Source organism: Columba livia, chromosome 9 (assembly GCF_036013475.1).
Source record: "Columba livia isolate bColLiv1 breed racing homer chromosome 9, bColLiv1.pat.W.v2, whole genome shotgun sequence".
NCBI lineage: Eukaryota > Metazoa > Chordata > Aves > Columbiformes > Columbidae > Columba > Columba livia.
Window position 1 is genome coordinate 23,138,078 of NC_088610.1, and position 23,712 is coordinate 23,161,789.

The 23,712-nt window shown below is 46.8% G+C and overlaps 3 protein-coding genes across 13 annotated transcripts in view; all 3 read right to left on the reverse strand.

Annotated features, from left to right (window-relative positions):
• The window catches only part of WDR33 (WD repeat domain 33), a 71,412-nt gene extending 70,077 nt beyond the window's left edge, over positions 1-1,335 (reverse strand). For all 7 annotated transcript variants that reach the window (XM_065073206.1, XM_065073203.1, XM_065073200.1 and 4 more), the window contains exon 1: positions 1,177-1,335. The gene's annotated coding sequence lies outside the window, so the exon portion shown is untranslated. The remainder of the gene's footprint in view (positions 1-1,176) is intronic.
• A 766-nt stretch (positions 1,336-2,101) lies between these two features.
• On the reverse strand, positions 2,102-5,466 carry POLR2D (RNA polymerase II subunit D). The gene is made up of 4 exons (XM_065073214.1): positions 5,310-5,466; positions 3,951-4,131; positions 3,408-3,503; positions 2,102-2,684 (listed from the first exon to the last, which is right to left on the reverse strand). The coding sequence occupies exons 1-4, from the start codon at positions 5,380-5,382 to the stop codon at positions 2,606-2,608; spliced, it is 429 nt and encodes a 142-aa protein (XP_064929286.1). The 5' UTR covers positions 5,383-5,466; the 3' UTR covers positions 2,102-2,605.
• Positions 5,467-8,585: 3,119 nt separating this feature from the next.
• Positions 8,586-23,507, reverse strand: AMMECR1L (AMMECR1 like). Of its 5 annotated transcripts, none has more exons than XM_065073209.1 (8): positions 23,099-23,507; positions 22,340-22,403; positions 20,567-21,011; positions 15,734-15,844; positions 15,132-15,246; positions 14,342-14,432; positions 13,262-13,358; positions 8,586-12,045 (listed from the first exon to the last, which is right to left on the reverse strand). In XM_065073209.1, the coding sequence occupies exons 3-8, from the start codon at positions 20,971-20,973 to the stop codon at positions 11,934-11,936; spliced, it is 933 nt and encodes a 310-aa protein (XP_064929281.1). In that variant the 5' UTR covers positions 20,974-21,011; positions 22,340-22,403; positions 23,099-23,507; the 3' UTR covers positions 8,586-11,933. The 5 variants fall into 5 exon arrangements, with proteins under 5 accessions (XP_064929281.1, XP_064929279.1, XP_064929280.1 ...); XM_065073207.1 differs by having other exon boundaries at positions 22,197-22,403; positions 23,099-23,506; XM_065073208.1 differs by lacking the exon at positions 22,340-22,403 and having other exon boundaries at positions 23,099-23,505.
• Between the last annotated feature and the right edge of the window lie 205 nt (positions 23,508-23,712).

The window sequence follows — 23,712 nt, forward strand, 5'->3', positions numbered from 1 at the left end:
AGCAGAATTGAAATATGTTTTATGATTATATATCCTAATATTAAAGGTGATGGTGGAATACTGCTGCAAATGGTTGAGAAGTGAAAATCAATTTAGCTGATAAAAAATTCAGGATGAGGGAACTCCAAAGTATTTTGACACTATATTGTTTGCATACTATAAACTCTGACAAATACGCACACAGTACGGCCTTTCTTAAAGGAAGAATAGTTTGAGTTAGGAAAAGTATAAACAGATGAACGTCTGTTCCAGAGGATGAGGGACTAGTGTACACATAGTAAAATAGATTCCCAAATACTACTCACAAGTTACAATTAAGGATATGAGATCCAAAACTAGTAGAGTACAGAACTGCTTACCAATAACAACTTTTGTCAAACAAACAGATGTGCTCGAATGAGTACCAGTACTTCAAAATACTGTATTTGAAACCATGCAGCTATCTACTCACAACAAAGAAACTAACAGTTATCAAGAAAGGAATAACACCCTTCTTTTCTTCAAGGAAACACAAAGTTTAATGAATTCTCTCCAACAGAAAAATGCTGAAGTATTTTTTTCGAATGTAGCAGATAATCTAGGTTTGCTACCTGTATCATGATTGTAGACTGGCAAGTCTCAATCAGTGGAATGTGCCACCATATCCTCATTAAATCCACCCACCCTTCCAGAATAAGCAAGTGCCTGCTCCCACATGGCTGTATCTACCCGTAATAGCCAGGGCTCCCCAAGCTGTATTTTCAAGCAGTCACAACCCAAACCCCACTCGAATTCAAAGCAGAGTAAAGAACATTTTTTAAAACAATAATAACGTAGGAAAACTAAAAGCAGAATTGAGAGAGTCAGGCGAGGCCACACGCTCCGCGGCCGGCAGCGAGAGGCCCGGCCCGTCCGCTCGCAGCCCCAGCCCCGGCCGCCACCTCAGCCCTCAGCGCTCCCCGGGCCCTGCGCTCGGCTCACCGCGCAGGCCAGACCGGGCCCCGTGCTCCCGGGCCGCCCCGCTGCCCCTCACTGCCGCACCCGTCTCACTGCGCTGCCGGGCCGAGCCGGGCTCCGTCTCTCCCCGGCCCCACCGCTCGTGGGCCGCGGCCTAAAAATGGCGGAGGCGGCCGCACTTCCCAGGCTTCTCACCCCCGCGCCCGCCCCGCCAGCGGCCGCGAACCCGGCCACGCTCACCGCCCGGCCGCTCCCTCGCAGCCCGACTCCGCGCCCGGTCTCCTCGCCGCTCGCCTCGTCCCGCCGGCCCCGGCAGCCGCTGCCTCACGAGCCGCCGCCGCAGCCGCCCGCCATCTTCCTGCCCCGCCAGCGACCGGGCGGCGCACGCGCCCTACGTCACCGCGCTCGGCGGCGCGAGGGGGGCGGAGCCAAGCGCCCGCGGGGAGCGGCGCGGGGAGCGGCTGCGGCCAGTGCGCAGGCGCTGCCGGAAGCTCCGCGCGCCCCTGACCCTTCCCCTCGCGCTGGAGGCGCGAAGCGGCGCGCGCGTGCGCGCTGAGGGGCCGCGAGCCCCGGCCGGAAAGCTCGGAACGGGCGCTGGGCTTCATGAAACACAGATTGAACACACACCTTTCGGCTTTGCGCTCCAGTTATAACTCTTACGATGCGGTTACAGATACTGTGGTTAATTAGAAAAGCACGTCTGTTTTATTGACTCGCAGATGTAACGCCGCTAGAGCACAGAAATAAATGTTATCGGGGTAACGCGCCCACCCCGCTGCCAAAACCCAGCTCAGCCTCCCGGCACGGCAGCAGCTTTCCGTGCACAGTAAACGCAGTGAAAGCCCTCGCTGACCATCACAAGCAGCGCCTGCTGTAACACCCCCTGCCCTGTGTCCCATCTGCTCCTTCCTGCAACGTTTTCCTCCTCCTGGATGGGCTGGTAAGTTTATTAGAGAAGGGGGAACGGGGAGGGACGCTGCCCAAATGCTCTCCGGCTGTGGGCACGGTTAATAACGCCCGTCTGACCTGCCCCGAATGGTGGTATCTGCCCACTCAGGAGTCCCCAGATCTCCAACGCGGGGTAATAATCACACGTGCTGTTGATCCAAAAGGTCCTCATTAATAAAATCATGATAGGCACCCAATGTTTTTAAAACACACAGCCTTAATTAGAAATATATTTTAATTTATACTAAACAACAATAGAAAATTATTGAAGCTGTAAAAATCCACTGTCCCAATCAAACAAAAACAAACAAAAAACCACCACAAAAATTGATGCCGCCCACCACTAAACACTCCAAGAGTCAAGATGAGTTTCTCCATCTCTTTTACAAGTTTGCAAAAAAAAAATTCACATATACATTTCCGCTAAAGAACAGAAACATGTTGAAAATTCCCACATGGGGGCGAGCGATTTGGAAGAAACAAATGCTTGAGCCACGGGGAAAAGGCTTTTGGGTTCTTTGTCTCCCACGAAGGAGGCGGCCTTGCCAACACAGACGTGGAACAAACTGAAAGGGCTGCGCTGAGCTCCAGCGTGGACGCACGGGGGTGACGCCGCACCGGGAGCCCTCTGTACAGCCGGGAGCGGGGCTGGTCCAGAGGGCTGAGACACAGACAGAGTTCCCCGGTTTTGCTGCTCACGCGAAGGGATGGAGGGCGAACCTTAGTACTGGAAGCTGCGTTTGGTCTGAATGTCGTCGAGGATCTGCTGTAACTCCTCATCTTCAAACCGGCCCTCCAGGCTGCAACATAAGAACAATGAGGGTCCATTAAAGACTTTAGAAGTAATCTCCCCCCTGGCTTCATTTCAAACAGCCAGAAATTGTCACCCGCCTGTACAGAACCACGAGGAACTGTCTGCAGCGTCACTGCACAAACACCACTCCAACCCCTGTGCAGGGCCTTCTCCTTCAATGACAGAAATCCATCCTTCCCACAGCGTTCTGCTCAACAACCTCAAAATGTTTTATCAAAAAGGCAAGGCAGGTGCAGCCCAGGTAGCCTCATGCTCGTAAGCCAGTCCAGTTTCGCTATGAAATCTCAGCATACAAGGAAGAAACTGAAATTCAGATGAGTATTTTGCTCTCTCCTCTACCTAAAGCCATGAGGCAACAAATAAAGACGTGAAGAAGTTACTGCTCCCCTGTACATTAGCCATAAAACTATTTGTAGGAGCAATGTCATCTGCTCCAACAGAAAAAAAACCCCACAAAACACAAACCCCTAAACCCAACCAAACACAGCTGGGTGGGCTAAGAACCTAAATTTAAGCTGTTCATACTTAGTCCAGTAAATGTTGTTGACATGTGCAAAAATCACCTTGCTGTCAGATCCATGGGTATGTGAAGGAAGACCAAAAGTTCTTCCATCGACAGAGCTGGGCTGAAGAGGGGGCACCTGCCCACAGCTGGCTTTAGATCATCGGAAAGTATACAGCAATCTTTCTACAATATATAAACGCTCACCTCGGAACTAAAGCCTTAGCTTCTTCAGCTGTCTCGGGACATAAGTTGGCCAAACATGCCAGTTCAAATTTATGGAGCTTTTTCTGGAGCAGCAAACTGTGAGGAAAAACAACAACTTGGTGAAATTAAAAAGCAAGCTAGAAATATAAAAGGGCATAAACCAAACCAAGTAGGTGTCTCTTTTTCACTCTGCTTTTGGCACTGAAATCAATGTTTTTTCAGGAGGAAAGACTCATAGAACTGCGTTGAGGAGAAAAAGTTTAATCTGTTAAGTCATCTTCCCCAGCACTACTCTACAAAGCCTAGAAAATCCTCCTCGACTGTCATTTAAGTACTGAAAACAAAGCAGTTCAGAAGGCTTGTCTTGGACAAAGTACAACCCTCCACAAACAATTAGGATCAAATTTCTTGCCTCTTCAGAAAGACGAGACCCAGAACTACAGCCCAGGCCAGAAACTCCACTAAACAGCACTTCTGTAAAGCCACATCGATTTACACACCGAGCTCTCCAGTGAAGTCTCACACCCCGACGCTCCCGCTCACCTACGCACGCTGGCGATGGTTTCGCGGTTTTTGAAGCGGCTGAAGCGCGCCGTGTAGTTCAAGGTTTTCATGAAGACTTCTGAGAGCTCCTGCTCATCCTCTGCACTCTCGTTCTGCTGCTTACGGTGCTCCAGAAGCATGTGTACTTCCGAGTTCAGAAGGGTTTCCGCAGTTTCAAACTCTACATTTGAATGAAAGAATATCACCGTAAAAAAACGTAAAGCATAGACGAAAAAGTCGACGTACAGAAGTTCACTACATAAATTCAGCTCTGGACAATAAGGAAATGAAAAACACGTTTCACTGTAACTGTACAGACCCTTTCACCAATGACTGGGCAGCATTTCATACTGAAAATGCAGATAAAAGTTACACAATTTTGAGTGACAATCCAATGTGTTTGTCTTTTTGACCACACATTTTACTTATGCAGACCCAGCCTTCTGGTTTGGCACATTTTTGTAATGTGCTTTCTTCACCCGTTTTTGGCAGAACTTATGTAATGTACGACTTGTTTCAGAAAGAAAATATTTAGAACTGTAATATTCAAAAAAATTCAAAAGTGATGTCTACACTCTTTGGAAGCTTCTGAGGAGTTCTTAAAGCACATACTGCTGAATATTTTAAAGAAGGCTTCATTAGCTTGAAAGATTAATTGACCCACTTCATTATTATTAGCACAAAAAAAGTTTTAACCACTCTTAACAGATTTTCCCCCCTTTTTAGCCAGCTCTCCCTGTTTGTGTTTGTATATGAGCAGTCAGCTACAGGGCCGTGCTCAGAAGGGACCTTTATTTGCACGGAAAGTAACCTGGAGCTGAACATGGGGAGTGTATAAATTGTAGTGTCGAAACAGCCAAAGCAAACCAGTGTTTCATGACTATACTTTTGTTCCAAACTCAAAAAAGCAGCACAATGCCCCTTTTTACCCCCCTCACCCAGGGCAGCTCCGAGGTGTAAACACGGCTCTGGAACTTACACCGCCTGGTTTTCTCTAAAACCCACGCGGGCTGTGCGTGCCCCGTGACAGCGGCGGCTCCGGACAGCTGCTTCCAATGCCCAGACGCGTCAACGAAAAAACAATTATTATATTAAATAACAAGAATCTTTTTGCCATAACCTGACAGGAAAAACATTAATTTTTATTCCTATACGCGTAGCGCTCCACATAAGAACAGCCATATTTTAGCCACCGTGGGTTCTTCAAACGCATATACGATTTGTCATCCCTGACGTTTAACCCCTGGGCTCTGTGTACCGGTGACTGGCGATGCGGCTCCGCTCCCACAGGCCGCCGGAGCTTCCACCCGGCGCCCACGGGCCCCTCGCCGCCCCGGCCCGGCCCGGTTCGGTTCGCACCTTTGGGGAAGACGAGCTGCGACGCGTCCTCCTCCACGTCCGCCGCCCGCGGGTCGCTGCCGCCCGCCGCCATCGCCGCCGGAAGCGCCGCCGGCCGGAAGCACCGCCCTCCGCTCCCCCGGCCCCCGCCGCCCGCCAGGGGGCGCCGCCGCCGGGAGGAGGTGGGTGGGGAAGGCGGGGCGGAGCGCGGAGCGGTCGCTGCGGGGCGCGGGGGGTTGTTGGTGGGACAGACGGTACGAAAAGAGGTGCTGGAGCTTGAGTGCAGACGGGCCGGCGAAGTGCGAAGGACCGAGACGTTGTGGGCACAGAGTGTTACAGAGTCACAGAGAGCAAGGTGTGGAGGCGCCGCTGAGGGAAACCAGCTTGTCCCCTCCTCGAGCAAACCCAGGGGAGGCTCCTGGTCAGGCACTGAGGGAGTAAGGGCTCAGAATTGCACTGGTTCCCCCATCAGAGCCCAGCAGCAGCACCTGGGGGGCACCCAGGCCGCGGATGCAGCTTCACGGCTCTGGTTTCACAGCAGAGGCGGAGTGGGGAGCTCCAGCCTGTTCGTTTTACCAGAACGTCCTTCAGCCAGAGAGGACCGTAACTGCACCAGAACCACCGCCGTGAGGAGGGAGCGTTGCTGTCACCAATAACATGCTTTGAAAGGGGGGATAGTTCTTCAGACTACTCAGAAGTAATCAATAGAATCCCAGAATGTCAGGGGTTGAAGGGCCCTGGAAAGCTCATCCAGTGCAATCCCCCCATGGAGCAGGAACACCCAGATGAGGTTACACAGGAAGGTGTCCAGGCGGGTTGGAATGTCTGCAGAGAAGGAGACTCCACAACCTCCCTGGGCAGCCTGGGCCAGGCTCTGACACCCTCACCAGGAAGAACTTTCTTCTCAGATTTAAGTGAAACCTCCTGTGTTCCAGTTTGCACCCATTGCCCCTTGTCCTGTCACTGGTTGTCACCCAGAAGAGCCTGGCTCCATCCTCCTGACACTCATCCTTTATATATTGATAAACATTAATGAGGTCACCCCTCAGTCTCCTCCAAGCTCAAGAGCCCCAGCTCCCTCAGCCTTTCAACAGACCCCTGGAAGGCACAGGCAGGCTGAAAATGATGATAGCTCTCCTGACACTATGTCATGGGAACTCCACCAGTAAAATAACTTCTGGAGTAGTGTTTTCCCTGGAGAGCTCACGTGTGAGTGCCCAACCGGCCTAAGACTCTTAAAGTAATAATCTTATCAGACCTTACTGTGTCATCCTGCGCCCTTAAGGAAACGCAAAAATAGACTGTTGGAGGATTTGTGATGGAACCACCCCTGTTCTCATGAACTTGCATCTGTGCCGAGGTGAATTCTTCCCTGCGTGCTGGAAAAAGGAACAAATTAAGAATAAGCTATGAGAATACGAGGGGGGTGAAATCATAGATCCAGGCTACATTTAACAGATAACATTTGTTATCTAACAAATGTTATATACCACATAATTTATGAAATATTTTAAAATGTTATATAACATTTAGCAGATAACATTTGTTATCCAGATAAATGAGCACAGCAGAGAAGCTGGAAACTAATTTGCTAAGTGATACATGCGGAAAGATATTCACGAAGACGGAATGAAAATATCTGGGGGAACATCTGGCAAATTAAACAATTTCAATCAGGTTTACAAGAAAACAAGGAAATCCATGCCAGATTGGTGAGAGAAGCATTTAAAATCACTTGGAATCCTGATGGCTTCTCAAATAACCCACCTACTCCGAACACTGTGATTCTCAGAGCAGTAGGTCGCTTGCAGAGGTTTAAGTTATTAATTTCACTGTTTTTCCTCAAGGAACTGTTCTACTAAAGACTAAAACAATTAAGAGAAAGCTCAGAACTTGCAAGAGTTTATAGATACAGCTAAAGAGGCTCTCATGAAAGATAAATGTTCATTATCACTGATGTGTTTGGTTAAGGCCTTAGGAATCAGAGACAAACAAAAACATTCCTGAACAGAACCTGCTTCCCCACTGCACCCTCCCCTTTTATTTTTTCTTAAGAATTTTTAAAATACACTTAATAAAACACGGTAAATATTGTTCAGCCATTGCAACAAAACAAACATCAGCAGAGTACCTGGCTTTTTCTTTAATTTTAAACTGCACTGGCTTCTTCCTCACTAGGAATGACCGTTTCAGCATTTATCAGTTCAAGTGGGAGATGTGCTTGAAAAAAGAAGATGAGCTAGATTAAAACAAAGTGAATGACTATAGGAAGTTTTAGGCATAGTTACTGATCATATTTTAAAATTAAGTGATTAAAAAAAAAAGACTTGGCCAAGTATAATTTATTGTGTGACATTCTGGGGCAAAAAGTATTGACCCTTGTTGGAGAGTCGTGATTAGGTTGCTAGACAGACCTACTATGGTAATTTCTATGTTGTCACAGTTGAAAAGCAGACCCAGGAACAACTAATGCACCAACACAGATCTTTAAAAAGGCTTAGCTAAATACCTCTGTGTAATAAAATGTAAGAAGAACTAATAACAAGGATGTTCTATTATTAGTATAACCGTACCTTGTAATACGCTTTCCTTCTAATCTGCCAGCAGAAGAAATTTCTCTTCTGAGCAATTTTTAAGCTTTCTAGCAGTCTTTCTGTATTAAAAAAAAAAAATCTAAATTTTTGGTGGATTAGAAGTGATACAATTAAGATATGGAAACCTTAATCTCTTTTGGTTGTCATCAGCATTTCTAGCACGTGTCCATCAGAACTATTGTGCAAATCAACTGACCCTGTCTCAAAGCAAACATTAAAAGATTTAGTAAAAATCGTGAAAGATGGGTGTTTCCTATGTTCATTAGTTAAAAGACAAATCAAACCCCATAGTTTAAACCAGATTGGCAAACTCGGGATTTTTCAGTACGACACAGAATTCTGCATGCCTGTGCTTTATATATTTCACCATCACAATGACTAATAGCGAGTTATTGTCAAACAAACATTATTTCAGGATAGAAAGATACTTTGCCATAGCATTACTAATGAAACATATTTCATCCTTGGTTTTAATTTTCCTACCATTTTTCCTCTCCTTCTTCTAGCGAGCCTGTCTTAACTATTTCTATGCTTCCAGACAGCTGGCATCCCATTCTGGCACCTTCCTTTTGCTCTGGATGTTTCACGTAATTTAGAGGTTTGCTATCCATACATGTAGTATATTGTTCATGTTTCTAGATGAGAAAGATTTCATTCCCCGTGAAGGCTGTGAGAAACCACATAAAGAGGACAGTACAAATAATCTTTATCCATTATGATTTATTCTCTACAATACTTCATTAGAGGATAGAGTTCAATTATTTACACTCAGAAGTTATTATATAGGTAGGAGGCAACCAAGTGTAATACAAAGAATTGGTCTGACATCTCTGCACTGAAGGTCAGAAGAGGTCTCCTGCTTTAAGGAAATAAATTAACCAAAAAAACCCAACAAAACAACATATAGTTTCCAGAATACAAACAGAAACCAGCACTAATAGTCAGTGAAGATTGCAAATGTTTGTTAATGTACTATAAAATGAACTCTTATAATTTCTTACAGATTTTTTTTGTTGTTCTGATAAGTTGTAGATATGTGATCTTTTGACCATAAAACCTTCCCAAACTGAAATGGCCTCAGTTGAGATTGACTGTTGAATGTTATGAAAAGAAAAAATAAGATTAAGAACCTCACAGTGGAAACATTCCAACACTGATAGACTCCAGTGATCAAAGACATTCTCCTGCACTTACTGCAAAACAAAGACAATTCATAATTGCAGTGAGATTATTCCTCAGTTGTGGTTGTCACGAGAATAAGCCCTTCTAGACCAAAAGGCACTTGCTTCCAAGGATGAGTTAAACCCAGCTCAAACCAGGGAACAGTTGCTTGAGGAGCAGTTCCGATCTGCTGTCCCAGCCACGGAGAAATCTTGTATCAACTGGCCACAGATTTTATTTGCCTTCGTCTGGAGGCAAATCCAAGCATGTTTTGTTCCTAGTTCACCTCTTTCATCCTTACACATAGCTGCCATGTAATGATCTAGAAATGGGATTATTGCCTGAGACCACCTGTCCTTGTCACACATTTTTCTGAACTAACTGAACTATTGACACACTTTTCAACTGATTTTATAGCTGGACCCTTTTGGGACTAAAGCTGCGAGGGCCTGTTCTTAGGCAGCAGACCAGTGTTTCTGATCTGCTAGCTTCGCTTCTCACTGCAACAAGACAAGAACACAGTACATATTTAGAGGCATTTTTGTTTTTTTAAACAGACCAAGTGGGGAAATGGAAGTGGGAGAGGATAAGGCTTCCCCAGTCCCAAACCATCGGGCCCACGTCAGGCTTCAACCAACCAAGTCACTCAATCCTAAAATTCTGTTCTTTAAAAATGACAGCTACCCCTCCCCACCCCACCCCTTAGTCATCCCCTATTCAAATAAAACAAAATCAGGAAAACACTATACACTGTTGAAGACACAGAACAGGGCAAACATTTGAAAAAGAAACAGTATTGTTGGAAAGCCTGGCACTGTACGCCTGCATGACCAGTCTCACTGAGCGTGCTCAGGGATGAAGTTTTAGCACCATTTTTTTGCCTTTTTTTTTAAACCTTTTAGAAACTAAATTCTAACGTAGAACACTTGACCAATAATGTGTGTAGCCCTATGTATCGTACTGTTGGACAGCGGAGAGGTGAATGGTACGTCCAGAGCTGACCCCACCCTCCCCCATCACTACACGGCACCTGGGAGTAATTACAAACCAGTCAAGTTTGTAACAAGACCCATTTATTCTCAGCAGCAGGAAATCATGAAACAATCCCTTCATCTTCAATTGCTTTTCAACAACATCACAAGGGAAAAGTGGCAATTTGTTAAGAGTGACCCAGCACAGGAGGAAAGCTGGGTCGATATTGCACCATCATCCAGAACGGGACACCCCCTCCTCGCCCTCGCGTCTCTCTCCTCCAGCAGCAGAACTCAACACCAACACGAAGCAAAACTGTGCAATTCCGATTGCTTCTCCAGGACCAGAAGGAGCAGCAGCGTTGCAGTTCTGAGCTTTCTACCAGCCCTAGTCCCTGCCACGCCAGGAGAGAATTTCGGGCTTGAAATCCCAGCCAGTTTTAAGAGCCATCATCACCACACACAAACAAGCTTTAAAGATATGTGCAACCCAACAGACAGACCCTGCTATGCACTTGTATTTTCTTTCCTGATCATTGTTGACCCTCCAGAAACTTGGAAAACAAAATGAAAAAAAACACGATTATATTTTTAAGTCCAGTGACCTCATTGAGACAGTGTCATAGTTCTGAGTTTATGACATCCCTCAATGATGCTGCAGAGTAACAACTCGACAACTTATCTTGCTCTTTGAGCATTTCTTGTCATCATCAATGATGGGACAACAAATACAGAATGCACAGGAGCTCCCTGCAGTTCGGGTAGCGCAGGTTTCCCCGCTCACTGCCTTGATGTGGTAATGACTCAACTGTATGAGATAATAACTTACCAGTGAAAACCCACAGCTCTGTTCCACAGGCCTGCATCAACTGCAATAGCCCAGTTCTCAGATCGATAGTCACACCAGCAGAAGCGTCTGCCCTATCAAAAGGAACATCCCCGAGACTGTTAGCTCAAGTTAAACCAATGTCAGTCACTAGTCTCACTTGGATGACTACAGTCAATGCCCTGCAAGTCCCTCCCCATCCCAATTCCAATCCAGCTCTGTTACATGTGTCTGGACACCAAACTTGGTTGTAACAGAGAAGACTGTCCCGGAACACTCAGGTCCCTCGTCCTTCACGTACACAGCATGCGCCGTGTTGCTCTCTTACAGGCAAAACAGCTTCCTACGTCACAGCAGACTACACAACAAAACACCGCCTAAAACCCCAGAAAACAGTAAACCAAGAGGATCTCTAGAGAATCCAACCTGCAGTGGCATCTGATCATTAAAGCCTCCTAGGGTTTATTGAAATAATGAAGTCATTTGCAATACCATCCAAAGGTTTCTCATGTCTTTAAGTGGTTTCTCTCCATGAGGATGGGGTGCTATCCAGATGTTCAACCCTCCCCAATATCATAACGTCCGCCTGTGATGTGTGAGGACTGCAATCAGCTCTCGGTACAAAACAGATACCAGAGGTTAAAAAAAATTAAAAAGAACCTAAAAAATGTTTTGTTGGACTCCGTTGCCCAGGCTGCCAGGGGAATGCTCCTACTTGATCTGGGGGGGCTTCCGTAACGAACAACTCGAGTTCCCAGAGCGTCGGTAACGCACGAGAACAGGTCGGTCCGAAGTGGCACTTTCACTCCTGGAGGTCTTCTGCACCTCACAACAGTCTGTAGGCGTGGAGCCCCAATCCAACTGAACCCCCACATGGAGGGAAGGCTGAGATAAGGCTTGGGGGCCCCTGAAGTTCTGTCACGCTCTCATCTTCCCCCCAGGTCAGCTGGAAGGCAGGCTTGGCAACGGAAGCTAGCATCATAAAATGGTGCAGTAATAGAAGTAACTGGACCAGGAAGAGGAGGCGTCTGCCCCGATGATGTCGTAGCCGTTGGCAGCAACTGGGGAGTGGGACTGGTCATGCAGCCGTGTGTCAGGAGTAATGATTGTAGAGGGGGGGGGCATGAAGAGTGCCGTTCTGGAAACAATGCTGACGGGAAGCCATGTACTCCGCGTAACTGATTGTCACCTTCTCACTGCGGTACCTGTGGGAATGGCACAAGGGCAAAAATAACGTCAACAGACCACGCGATACGAAGGGACTAGACATAAAAACATGTGTCCTGGATCACATTTTAGCTAACAGCCAACGACAACCAAGAGGAACCCACTGACTTCAAAATATACTTTGTCTGGGATTGACTCAGGCAGTGGTCTGAATAACCCATCTAAGCTTGAATTGGCTGTAGTGTCCCAAAAGCTGAGCCCTACTCAAGGCGAGCATAATTAAGGGGACTCCTGAAGCAGCGCACAGGAAACGAACCATCAATTCATACTCTTTTTATCTACTTGCTGTGGAGGAAAAGTGGCATGAGAAGTCTGCTGGAAGAAGACCAGTTTCGGAGATTAAATAATCAGTATTTCACTATCATTTCCTTTGTGGATTTGGTTACATTTGAAAGGTTAGTGAAAGAAAATGATGGAGAGTTGGGTAAAGGGAAGTTTATTGTAGCACATATGTGACTTAGCCTACGTTGTACAATCAAAATTCACAAAACGTGAAGTCCCTTCTGAGATATCAGAGATTTCCAGGTAACTTCAAAGTGGTTGTGCATTGCACTTAATCAACGTAACACCAGGTTTCAATGAAAACCTTCATCCTGTCCTGTTAAAAAAACACCCTACATACCCACCTCATTTCTCCAGAGGTAAGGAACGACCTGATAAATTAGTGTTTCTATACAAAACCAGAATGTCCCACTTTTTACTAACATAAAGGGAGCTGAAACACCAGTAGGACAGCTGGGGGTATAGAAAAGGAAGCAAATTCTGAAAAGCAGCCAAATTTGAGTGTGGTCTGGTTTTAAGACAGCTGTCACCTCCAAATAGCTACACCAGCCACAGGTGAGCGTGCTGAGAAAAAAGTCCATTGTAAAGAAAAGGAAAAAGCTTTTTTTTTTTTTTAAATCAACTGTTTTAACTTGCAGAGGTTCTGCTACTTTTGATTGTTCATGTGGATGATAATATTAAAACCAGTGACACTTCTTTTAGAAAATACTAACTCGGTTCCTGCAGGGACCAAACACATTGCACTTCTTTCCATGTACATTACCTGCCTAACACATGGTGTTATTATTTTGTCCTTCAAACGACATCTCTCATCTGAAAGAGGCATAAAGACTTACATCGAGTACGAATACTTTAAATTACCCACAAAACAGTATAAAGTAAAAATAAAAGACGACAAATATATTGCCTTACCTGGTGAGTTTAATTGTTTTCCTAAAATCATTGGTAATGGGCGCCTTGAAGCCACCTTTCCTGAGTAAGGAGTCTATGGTCTGGATCTGATCCCAGTCTATTGAAAAATAAAAGTATGGGAAAATTTTTAATATAAAAAAAATAATGTTTCAAAAAGAAGAGATGCATTAAGAGGCCACTAGAAAAGCGAACAACTAAACAGGAAACTTGGAGCTTTAGAAATACCAGTGCTGAACTGGCCATTCCTGGTCTTACGCATGCACACTATATGCACATGCCAACCCCTCCTAACACGTATCGGAACCGCAGTGGTCTATACAACAGTAATTCTGTTTTCCATATGAGCTCTCTCCTTATGAAGGTCTGCGCCTTGCTCCTGTTGCAGGGACCCCAAACTGTTTTATCACGTGCCACTCCAGTTTGGCTCTCTCAGCCTTCAAATAAGACAATACTCAGCTCCTTACACAGACAAATGGGGATCAACCTGACGCTCTAGTGATAGCACAGTGCACCACTATGTGAGAGATCAGAGTTAAAATTCCTACCTTAGTCTTTTGCCCCAGGGCCAGGAGGACGCGACCACTCCACTCTGCTAGGTGGAGGAAAGGAGGCAATATTTTGAGCAGTTACCATGGTGACCGCTACTAGATTTGAATGGGAAGTGTGCTCCAGAGGGGCCCTGTTTCCTGCCCTCCTCTGGAGGACGCTACTTTAGCAAGAGTGAGGAGGAAAGGGACTCTCCTGTTGGTGCTGTGCAGCCTGCAGTTACCCTAGTTGGTGGGAGAAACATAGAAGAGGAAAGATGCAACGCTGAATGAAGCTGGAAGATCCATACTTTGAGATCCACTATTTCTTAAGCCCTAAAACATTTTTTACACTAAGATACAGCTGTGCACAGATGTGCGACGAGAGAAAGGCCAGATGAAAACCCAGCAGCAGCTGTACCCAGTAGCAGTTATCCAGATCAAGCCTGGTGGCACTACTATGAGGACAGCAATCCAAACCCAAAATCCATGGCTTTACATTAGCCAGTTCTGTGGCACAAAGCATTGACACATCTGGCTGCCATCTCGGACCTACCTTGTTCCTTAGCAACCTCAGGTAAATACGTGGCTGTGCGTTTGACACCTTTCTCATTGATGAACTCTATTCTGATCCCATGGATCCCAACCTATAGATGGAAATGAACAGCAAGATAAGAGGTGTTTGCTAGCCCTGAACCCCTCGGCGAGTTCTCATCCCCATAACACTGTTCTCTGTCTCTCTGGTCAGTTTGGCTGTTGCCTGGATAAGAACGTTCTCCCTCCCTGTCAGGCAGGTCTCACAACAGCTCTCTCGGCAGCACACAGGACCTCTGCTTCCCTTCCCGGTCTCCCTGCCACTTCTCCCCAAGTCTTGCCAGAAGTCTGACAGTTTCCCATCTCTTATGTTGGGCAAGAAAGACAAGATCTCTACACAAGAATCATGCCTAAAATAGCCCAAGTCTATTTAATCCTCCTTGAACTAGATACACTTACAAGGTCCTGAAAATCACAAATACCTTCAGTCTCAACTACTTTTTATTCCCAGTTTCTATTCACAATATCAAAATACTTGCCAGGTTTTTATATATATTTACACCCATCTCGTATTGGGCCAAATCCACAAAACAATTCCATGTCTCTCTTATTCCCATTCAGATCCCCTCCCAACCAAAAGCACACTGCTAGCCCATCCTCTTCCTCTCTCCCACATTTCCAGCCCCATTCCTTCTGCTCCCAGTTTCAATATCCGTACACCCCTGTAATGAAGGAGATACATCACCATGTACTAACCCGAACCCGAACGGAACGAGAGAGGGATGCAGAGTTCCAAATGCACCTGTTCTCACCTCCCAGTCCAGGTAGTCACTGGCATCCTCAAAGTTAGTGAGGAGGGAGACAGAGCAGAAGAGTTTGGGCAGCTCCTCGCGGGTCAGGGGGGGAAATCGGCTGTCCTTAAGTGCACTAAAGAAAACAAAAGATATATTGCCCAATACAAGCGCCTAAGTAAAGAGTCAGATGCTCCATTTTTCCCATTTTGAGTATGCCTTCATGAAACACGTTTCTCTCTGCTACTGCAGAGAAAACTATTTGCATCTCTTCCTAATTGAATGAACTGTAAGATGCAAACACTAGTGCAGCTTCCTGACACTGCCCTCCACTTACTGCAGCTGGAGAGAAATTCTGTGCTACGTAAGATGTCAAAACTGTTAGTATGCAAGGAAGATTTTACATAAGCCTTAAAACGTCAACCAAAATTCACCTGGTGCAAAGATGTTCCAGTAAATCCTTACACATTAACTCACCCTAACTACCATACATTTCTCAGGTTTATTTTATTGTGAATCACGTTACATTGAACTATTTCGATCCAACATCTTAACCTCGAATCCTTATAGATCTCCAGCAAATTAAACTGATTTCATATTTATTTCATTTTCAACAAAATTACCTGGTTAATGTGTATTCCCTGAGTCCTGAGTGAAGATTCATGGCTGAAAAGGTCCCGATGCAGCCACGAAGCCGCTTGTCTCGCCCCGTCTTCCACGTCACAAAGAGTGGACTGAAAAGGCAAGAGAGATAAATACTCCAGCCTCTGGAGATACTGGGTTGCTAAAGGGAGATGAACGAGGTATAAAAGAGCACATACACACCCACTTGCTTTCTCTCCCTCTAATAAACCCCAATAGACATGTTTTCTCACCTGCTATCGAGCAATAATAAAAACCAACACACCCCTGAATGCAAAAAACAATATCTTCCCCGCTTTTTGGTATATTCCCTTCTCCCCAGCAGTACGCTGTCCGCTCCCACCCACACCTTCCTGGCCGGGCTCTGTGCCACCTTCTCATGAGTGACAAGGTTATTCGACCCCACTGATCATCTCTGTGAGCGATGGCCCCACTTAGTAGCACTAGTTCACATGACAACCCATATAAAAATTAATATAGGTAAAGCAAATAAGATTACCACTGAACCTGAAAGATCCCCAAGCATTCTGCGAATCATTTATAATTCAGGTTTGCAATAAAAGCTTTTTAAAACGTATTTATTAAGGGATAAAAAGCAAGCCTACATGTTCTTTTTTCCTGTTATTTCCATGGGGATCTGACTTCTAGATCCAACACTAGTGCTCAAACAGTTTATGTTCACATCTTTTGCTTACCTTACATCTGATTTGTATTTACACAGATTCTCTCCAGTTGAACACATACCTAAATCACTATATAGTTCCTCCTCAAACATCACACGAATTCCTATTTTCCTGTCTACTATCATGAATTTACAGGCAGAGCCGCAGATTCTCAAATTCTGCAGGCTCATTTCAATCTGTTAAACCAGAAAGCATGATTAAGCCTCAAAGAATTTCAGAATAACAGTATTCCAAAGAGCTTTGTGAAGAGGTAAACAGATAAAGATGACTGTGAATATTAAATGCAAAGCGTTCACTTCTATAGAAGTGAGAGAAGTTGCAAACAGCTCTAGAGAGAAACTGGAGAAAGGACAGTGGTGGCTGCAGCTCGACAAGAACATTCAAACATCTGGAAAATTCTGTGAGGCAACTGACGATGCCAATCTAATTATAAAACCAGGCTGAATAATCTTATTTTTTTTAGATTACAGAGTACTGAATACAAGATGCGGTCACTCTGAACCCCAGCATAAATGAGAAAGTTAGTCCATAGTGATTCCAAACACCAGTCTGTAGATTTTGATTGAACTTTACAAGATAAGTAATATGATAGAAAACAGAGTGTTAAGAAAACAGTTTTCGGGGATTAAACAAACAATAACAAGAATTCTAAAACATGAAGACAGAATAACTGATTCTACAACAGAGCTCAGACACTTTCCTCAAACTCTTGAAGTTCTCGTAAGCAACACATCTTTTCAGCAAATGCTACAAAAACGCTAAGAGATTCTGTCCAGACAACAAAAGCAGCACAGAGCGTGGAGGGTTTCTCAAACACAGGCAACAGAGCTTCTCATGTCTAAGTAATTAGAACATCATTTAGAACGTAGCGATAAGGCAACGCCCAGCCATGTTCCTCAGAGCAACAATGGAATGAAAAAACTCAATCGCAGCAAAAATCCATCGCTCAGGATCGAGTTACCAGCTGTGACCAAGCGCACAAGTACCGCCCGAAATAGCAAATAGCCTTTCGGCGATAATTGTGAAGGACTGTGCCCACCGAGGAAGTGGAAACTTTCTTCCACAACCATCAGCCACCTTACGGTTCCCTGCCCAAGACACAGGCTTTACTGTTCTACTTGTCCAACAAAGAAGATACTGAACTTACAAAGGAGATTTCTGAGAAACATTACTGTCAAAAGCTCAGTGGAAATTTAGCTTAATCTAATTAAAGTTTTGAAACCATTGCTTGGCCCATGTGACACCCCAAACAGAAAAGGGGGAGGGAGAAAACTGAAAGCATCACTGACAGGATACAAATCTAAGTTAGTTCCTTCTCTTCTTCCATTCAAATTAAAGGCTTATGGCTCCAATTCACCCCTTTCCCCTTCCAAAAAAAAAGATGTTTCCACTGAGCTGTGACACAGCTTTCTGTGTCTATAATAGAAGAGATATTACCAGAAAGGACAGGATAACTACATTCAGAAGGCTGTCATATTTTAAAATATCTTAAAGCACATTTTAGACAATTTTTCACTGTGGTCATAACAACTGAGGCATTAAAAAAAAAAAAAAGATGTATGATTTTGTACAAGTATATAAAATTTCACCACTATCAAGTTTTTCACTGTAGAAAAGTCACCATTTTCTGTATCTGAGGAATAAATGCGCTCAGCAAATCACAGGTGCAGCCGACAGTCAATTGTTCCATAGCACCTCCTTGAAAAATGTATTTCCAGGCGTGCTGAGGAAAGTCAGAACAATCTTTTGCCCGTGTTGACCCAGAAGCACTGACTGGTACTTTACAGCCATACCCTGAGCAGATTATGGCAACCACAACATCCTGCCGAGTGTGCTTGGTGAGAGGTGGCTGGGGAAAGGGGAATTTCGGCCACTACAAACTACCTTCTCCAGTTGCAACTACAAAGGGAATTTTCAAGCAGCAAAGTGTCATTTGTTCCAATCAGAATTTAGCTTGTATGAGGAAAAAACCTGTTACTGTATGGATTTTATGAAAGTATCTTATTTGTTTTGCGTGGCAACTAGAAACTTGCATGGTATGGTTTTAGTGCTGGTTTGCAATACCTAAGACTGAAGTACAAAATGTGAAGATGTAACCAATTAACGACTTACACACCACAGAGGTTCAAAATTGTAATGTACTCAGTAATCTGAATGGTAAAGGGGATATTTTTTTCATTTACCAAGCTAATTCAGACAAAGCTGCGAGTTTTGCAAGGCCACCGTCTCTGCGGTGGTTTGTGAACGTCTTTGCTGACACGTCTGCTGGTTCCCACGCTCCACAGCTATCTACCACGATTTGTGTCCATGTGCACATCCTCTCAAGCTGGTGACTGGAATGCATGGTTGGTTTTAAGACATAAACGTGTAACTTTTACTTTTATTACGCTGTTTGAGCAGAATGCTGACCTTCATGACTACTTCTACCTTCACTTGAGGGTCCAGCACCAATTTAAAAGAGAAACAGGTTGGGAGAAACCTGCACATCCTTCTGTTCCTTCCATCAACAGTCTCCTTTCTGTCTGTCCAGAGAGACTTCTAGCATATATCTTTGTTTTGTTCAAATATCTCTGACATGAATTACGTTACAAGGGAGAACAATGCAAATTATTTATGTATTTTTGCTTTGCTTACTCTTGTATTTAATAACTGTTGGGTTGAGGTTGATTACATTACTGTCTGAAGCGTGAGGGATCATCCCTGTGTGCCGCTCTGCAAGAGAGCAAACCCCACACTTTTCCCTGGGGTACGTACGACTATTCGCTAGAAGCAACAGCCTAAGTGCTGAAACACAAGAAAGCTCAGGTAGGCATTTGCCCAGAGGGGAAGAAAAGAGAAGAGCTGGTTTTGCTTTGGAGTGCTGATCTAAAAGAACCATCTAGCAGCACAGAAATGCCCAGTGAATGATTTATAACTTTTCAAATTTGAGCATAAAATTCCAACAGCTGAGACTCCTGAAAGAAGACCCTTCTTGAAAGCGGTCAACACAAACAAAATCCAGCCGGAAATCTCCTTTAATGCCAAAATAATCAATCTGTATAAAATATTCTCTCTTACTGACTTACGAGCAAAACAACAACAACAAAAAAGCCCTTTGCATTTCAAGCGACAAAATAATGAGACTAATGTGTCATTTTCTAAAAGGAGCCTACTTAGCTCAGGTATGAAAAACAACAACAGAAATATTCCAGTCTGGGGAGTCCCTGGAACTATTCTGTATCCTAGACCAAAGTATTTCTCCATTCACTTGTATTTACAACATTAAACAGCTTAGTCTGCAGTCGCGTTTGGAACACGTATCCGTAATCCTGGCAGGATAATAACCGCACGGACGCACAACCTACATCCACACCGACAGCCGGGAAGGTGGGCAGACACTCAACACACGGAACAAGTCCTTGACCTGTTTAAGCCGGTGTTCCTTTACATCAGTTTAAAATTCATTAACTTAAATTAAGGATGTCAACAACTTTTTATTTTATCTATTGTTCCGGAGGTGGCCCCTGGAGGAGTGTCAGAAGGTGCATCTGTCGCTGATCTCTCCCATATAATTCTTCCACCAAACATTATAACAACATTAACATTTCCACACCTACGCATTCAACCTTCAGATCAGCGTTAGCTAAGTCTCACCAAAGTGAAATACCTTCATAAATCCTTCTCCTCACGCTTCTCTTAATCACCTCCTCTCCTCTTACCCTTGGTACTGTCCTTGGCAGTTCACTCTCCGCTTCTCCCCATATGGCGCAACTGGCACTATCTCCAGAACTCACTTTTTCAGTTCCACAACTGGCAAATTTCTGGCTCTCCTCCCTGCTAAACTCATTCACTTGGACAACTTTCAATGTCCTTGTCCAACTCTCACCAGCTCAGCACCTGTTTCAGGATAAGCCAGGAACTTGTTTCAACGTCCTTCTTTATTCCCTTCCCCCTTTTTCACAGAACCAATTCTCTCCCCTTGTCCCTTCACCAAGTTAGTGCCTGCTATTAGGAGCAGGATCCTCTTCAAATTAATGGCATTATTTTACCGTTTTCTGAAAACTCTACTTTCATCCCCTCGTCCCTCCCCGACCAAACCACAGCTCCGAATGCCGGTTTCTCGGCTTTCCTCCCACACGTGGATTTACTCACTAGGGGTCATTGGTAAATCGAGGAAGTCGTGGCTGCGGGAAACCATAGAGATGACAGTAGAGAACATCAAAGCAGTAGCAGCACATCTCCGCTGTCACCACCAGGTTCTTGGTGCTGTTGGCAGTTCCATTGGGCCGAGTCAGTGGGCTCAGAGCTCCTGAAGTGGGATTCATTCGAGTAATTGGGGAACTCCCCGGGCCCAAAGTCAAGTCAGATATGTTCTCCCTTCCATTATTCCCGTCTGTGTGCTGGTGGTTCTGGAGAGGCCCCGAACTGGAGCCCGGTACGGTCGTGGCCTGATTCCCATGACTGTGCGTTCCGCTCCCAGACAATTTGGGCTTCTTCACCCCACAACAGCCGGCTGCCAGCTTGGGCTCAAGTGGAGGAACACAGCGTCTCTTTCCCATCCTGCTTCACAACCCGCTGCCCAGAGCACTGCAGAACCCTGGCGAGGAGAGGGCGGGGAAAAAACACAAAAGCGACACACATACAGTTACAGGTGGAAAACCAACAGCGGCTCCCTCGCTTCTGCTCCGGGGTCAGAGAGGCTGGGTTTTGCAGCAAAAGAGGAAGAAAACCCTTGCAGTGTGCAACTAAGTACGGAACTAAAACCAGTTCAGTGAGTAGAATGGGTGTTTATACACATGAATGGAGAGTGTGTACACCACATGTACGAAATCACACTTTTAAAGTTATTGGTGAGGTGTACTGAACACTGTAATAGGCAGCTCATAAAGCAAAAAAGAAACCACAAAGACACGAAAAACCCAACCAACCAATAAAACGTAACTTCTGGAGTGCAGAAGAAAAAAGACAAAAAAGACTCTGGACTACAGATATACCCCATTCACTACTTTTCTGATCCCCATTCCCCCTCGGTCAACATCTGCCCCAACGGCAAACGAACCGCTGAAAAACCACAAGCACACTTTCCTTCCCCATTCTCAAGAGAAGAGTGACACCAACCCCAAATAACACCCTCGGGGTTGGACTCCCCGGGGTGCTGCCCCTGATCCAGCGCTCGCCCCAGCAAGGCACAGGGAGAAACAACAAGCATCGAACCACCATTTTCTAAACAAGAGACTCTTTTCCAGACCCCATGAACCGGAATCTGCATTTACTTTCTAGGATTAAGTAAAGCGATAGCACTCTTAAGCCATCGTGTGGGGTGCACAGTCAGGAGATGAAGAGTACAGCCCGAATGGAGGGAACAGTAACGGCAGGAAACAGATATGGTGTAAAAAAACAAAACAAAACGACAAAACCAAACCCAGAACAGCGTTTTGCTTGCAAAGAAGAGAATGCTGGCTCTTGCATCACAAGAAGGGGTGGAACAAATACAGGGAGGAAAGCCTGTGCAGACAAAAATGAACAAAGGCGACAGGCAAGTACCACACGTCATGGTAGGAACTTAAATAAGTGTGACACCATCATCACTGTAAGATCTGAACACACAGGAGGGAAAAGCTGTCAAGAGGGGCTAAAAGCACAGACATGTAAGGCACAGACACAGTGGAGAACTGCAAGTCACACTCAGCTCTTGTGAGCTCCTGTTCACCCACCCGAGCAGCCCCAGCTCTGCCCGGTGCTGCAGTGACTGTGTGTACATGGAGGGGGGACGAACACGCACCGAAATCCGCGCTGTGATGGCTCCCACCCTCCTCCGCACGTGCCAACGGTATTCACTTTATCCCCGAAGTTCCATCAGCCGTGGGAAGCGTGACACGGCCCCCAACTCAACCCGAACCGGTGTGAGAGGCGTTGGGAACGTGCCTTTCCACACCAAACATGCTCGCTCTGCTCAGGAACCCTCACCTCGAGGTGCTAGAACCATAATCTGCAGAAGGAGCAACGTACAAGGCTTAAATAAAATTATCCTTTTACCTGCGACCTTTTAGCTTTGCAGCAAAACCAGCAAAAACAGGAAAAAGTCTAACTTTGACAAAGTAAACGTGATTTTTTTCAGTGCCCGTTAAAAGTTGCGCTCCGTGCAGCCTCTGGGACAGACGCGGATTCTGGAGCCATCACTGAAGGTCGCCCGCGCTTAGGGCGAAAAATAATTAATTATTAGAAAGCACAACTCTTCGCTTCCAGCCGGGGAGCGGCGGGACCCGAGGGGGTTTCTCCCGAGCCGCCCTGCGCACCGGGGGCCACGCAGCCCGGCTGCCCCGAGCCCGACCCCCCGCGGCCCCGGCAGCGCCTCCTGCCCGAGGGGGCGGCTCGGCGGCCTGGCCCGGCCGAGGAGCCGCCGCCTCCGCGAAGGGCCTGGGGCCGGTGCTGCGGGACGGGACTCGGCACGACGTCCCGGGGCTCCCGCCCCGACCCCCCGCCCGCGCTCCCACACGAACTTCGGGGCGGCGGCCCCGGGGCTTCGGCCGGTCCCGCCGGGGGACGCGGCCCGGGAGCCCCCGCGGGGCAGAACCGGCGCCGCCAGGGGGCGCCAGGGAGCGGGGCCCCCCCCACCTCCGTTAACCCGCTCGCCGCCGGCGGGCGGGAACCGGCGCCTCCTCCCCGCTTCCCGGCCTCGCCCACCTCCTGCACCCGTCCCGGGCCGGACGCGGCTTCTCCTCCACCTCAGCCCCGCCGCCGCCGCTGCTGCCCCGCCGCCGCCGCCTCCTCCTCCCGCCTCATGGAGCCATGGGCCTGGGCCTGGCTCCGCGGAGAAGCGGGCCCGGCGGCGGGGGGGACGAGGGCCGGGCCGGGCTTCCCGGGGCCGCCGGGCAGCGCGGGGAGCTGGAGGACCGGAGCGAGGCTGAGGGCAGGTCCTCCGATATCCCGGCAGCCTCCTCCCCGCGCGTGAGGTAATGAGGGAAAAATGCACATAGTCCGCCAGCCTCCCGTCGGCCCCGCGCCGCCAGCGCCGACCATAGAGAGGCGAGGACACTCCTTCCCCCTCGGAACCATAGATACCGAGGACTTCCGCTCCCAGCCGGAGGGCGCGCGGGGCCGGGTTCCCTCCCCGTCACGTGACGGGCCGCACGTGCGAGGACAAACAGTGTCGGGGGCGGGCGGGGCCAGTGGCGCGCGGGGCTCCCCCGGCTGCGCGCGGACCCGAGGGGGCGGGGGAGACACCCTCACGTGGCGGGGATGCCGCTCTCCCATTGGCCAGCGGGCGCTGTGACGACACTCCTGCGGGGGGCGCGGCG

Excerpts from the sequence above, each read along its gene's own strand:
- POLR2D (XM_065073214.1), bottom strand. The coding sequence starts at position 5,382 with ATGGCGGCGGGCGGCAGCGACCCGCGGGCGGCGGACGTGGAGGAGGAC. Across the intron at positions 3,504-3,950 it reads ACCATCGCCAGCGTGCGTAG|TTTGCTGCTCCAGAAAAAGC; the intron begins GTGAGCGGGAGC and ends TTTTCCTCACAG. Across the intron at positions 2,685-3,407 it reads GCTAAGGCTTTAGTTCCGAG|CCTGGAGGGCCGGTTTGAAG; the intron begins GTGAGCGTTTAT and ends CTTATGTTGCAG.
- AMMECR1L (XM_065073209.1), bottom strand. The coding sequence starts at position 20,973 with ATGGGAAAGAGACGCTGTGTTCCTCCACTTGAGCCCAAGCTGGCAGCC. Across the intron at positions 15,845-20,566 it reads CGATTTACCAATGACCCCTA|TCCACTCTTTGTGACGTGGA; the intron begins GTGAGTAAATCC and ends TTGCCTTTTCAG. Across the intron at positions 15,247-15,733 it reads AGGGAATACACATTAACCAG|TGCACTTAAGGACAGCCGAT; the intron begins GTAATTTTGTTG and ends TGTTTTCTTTAG.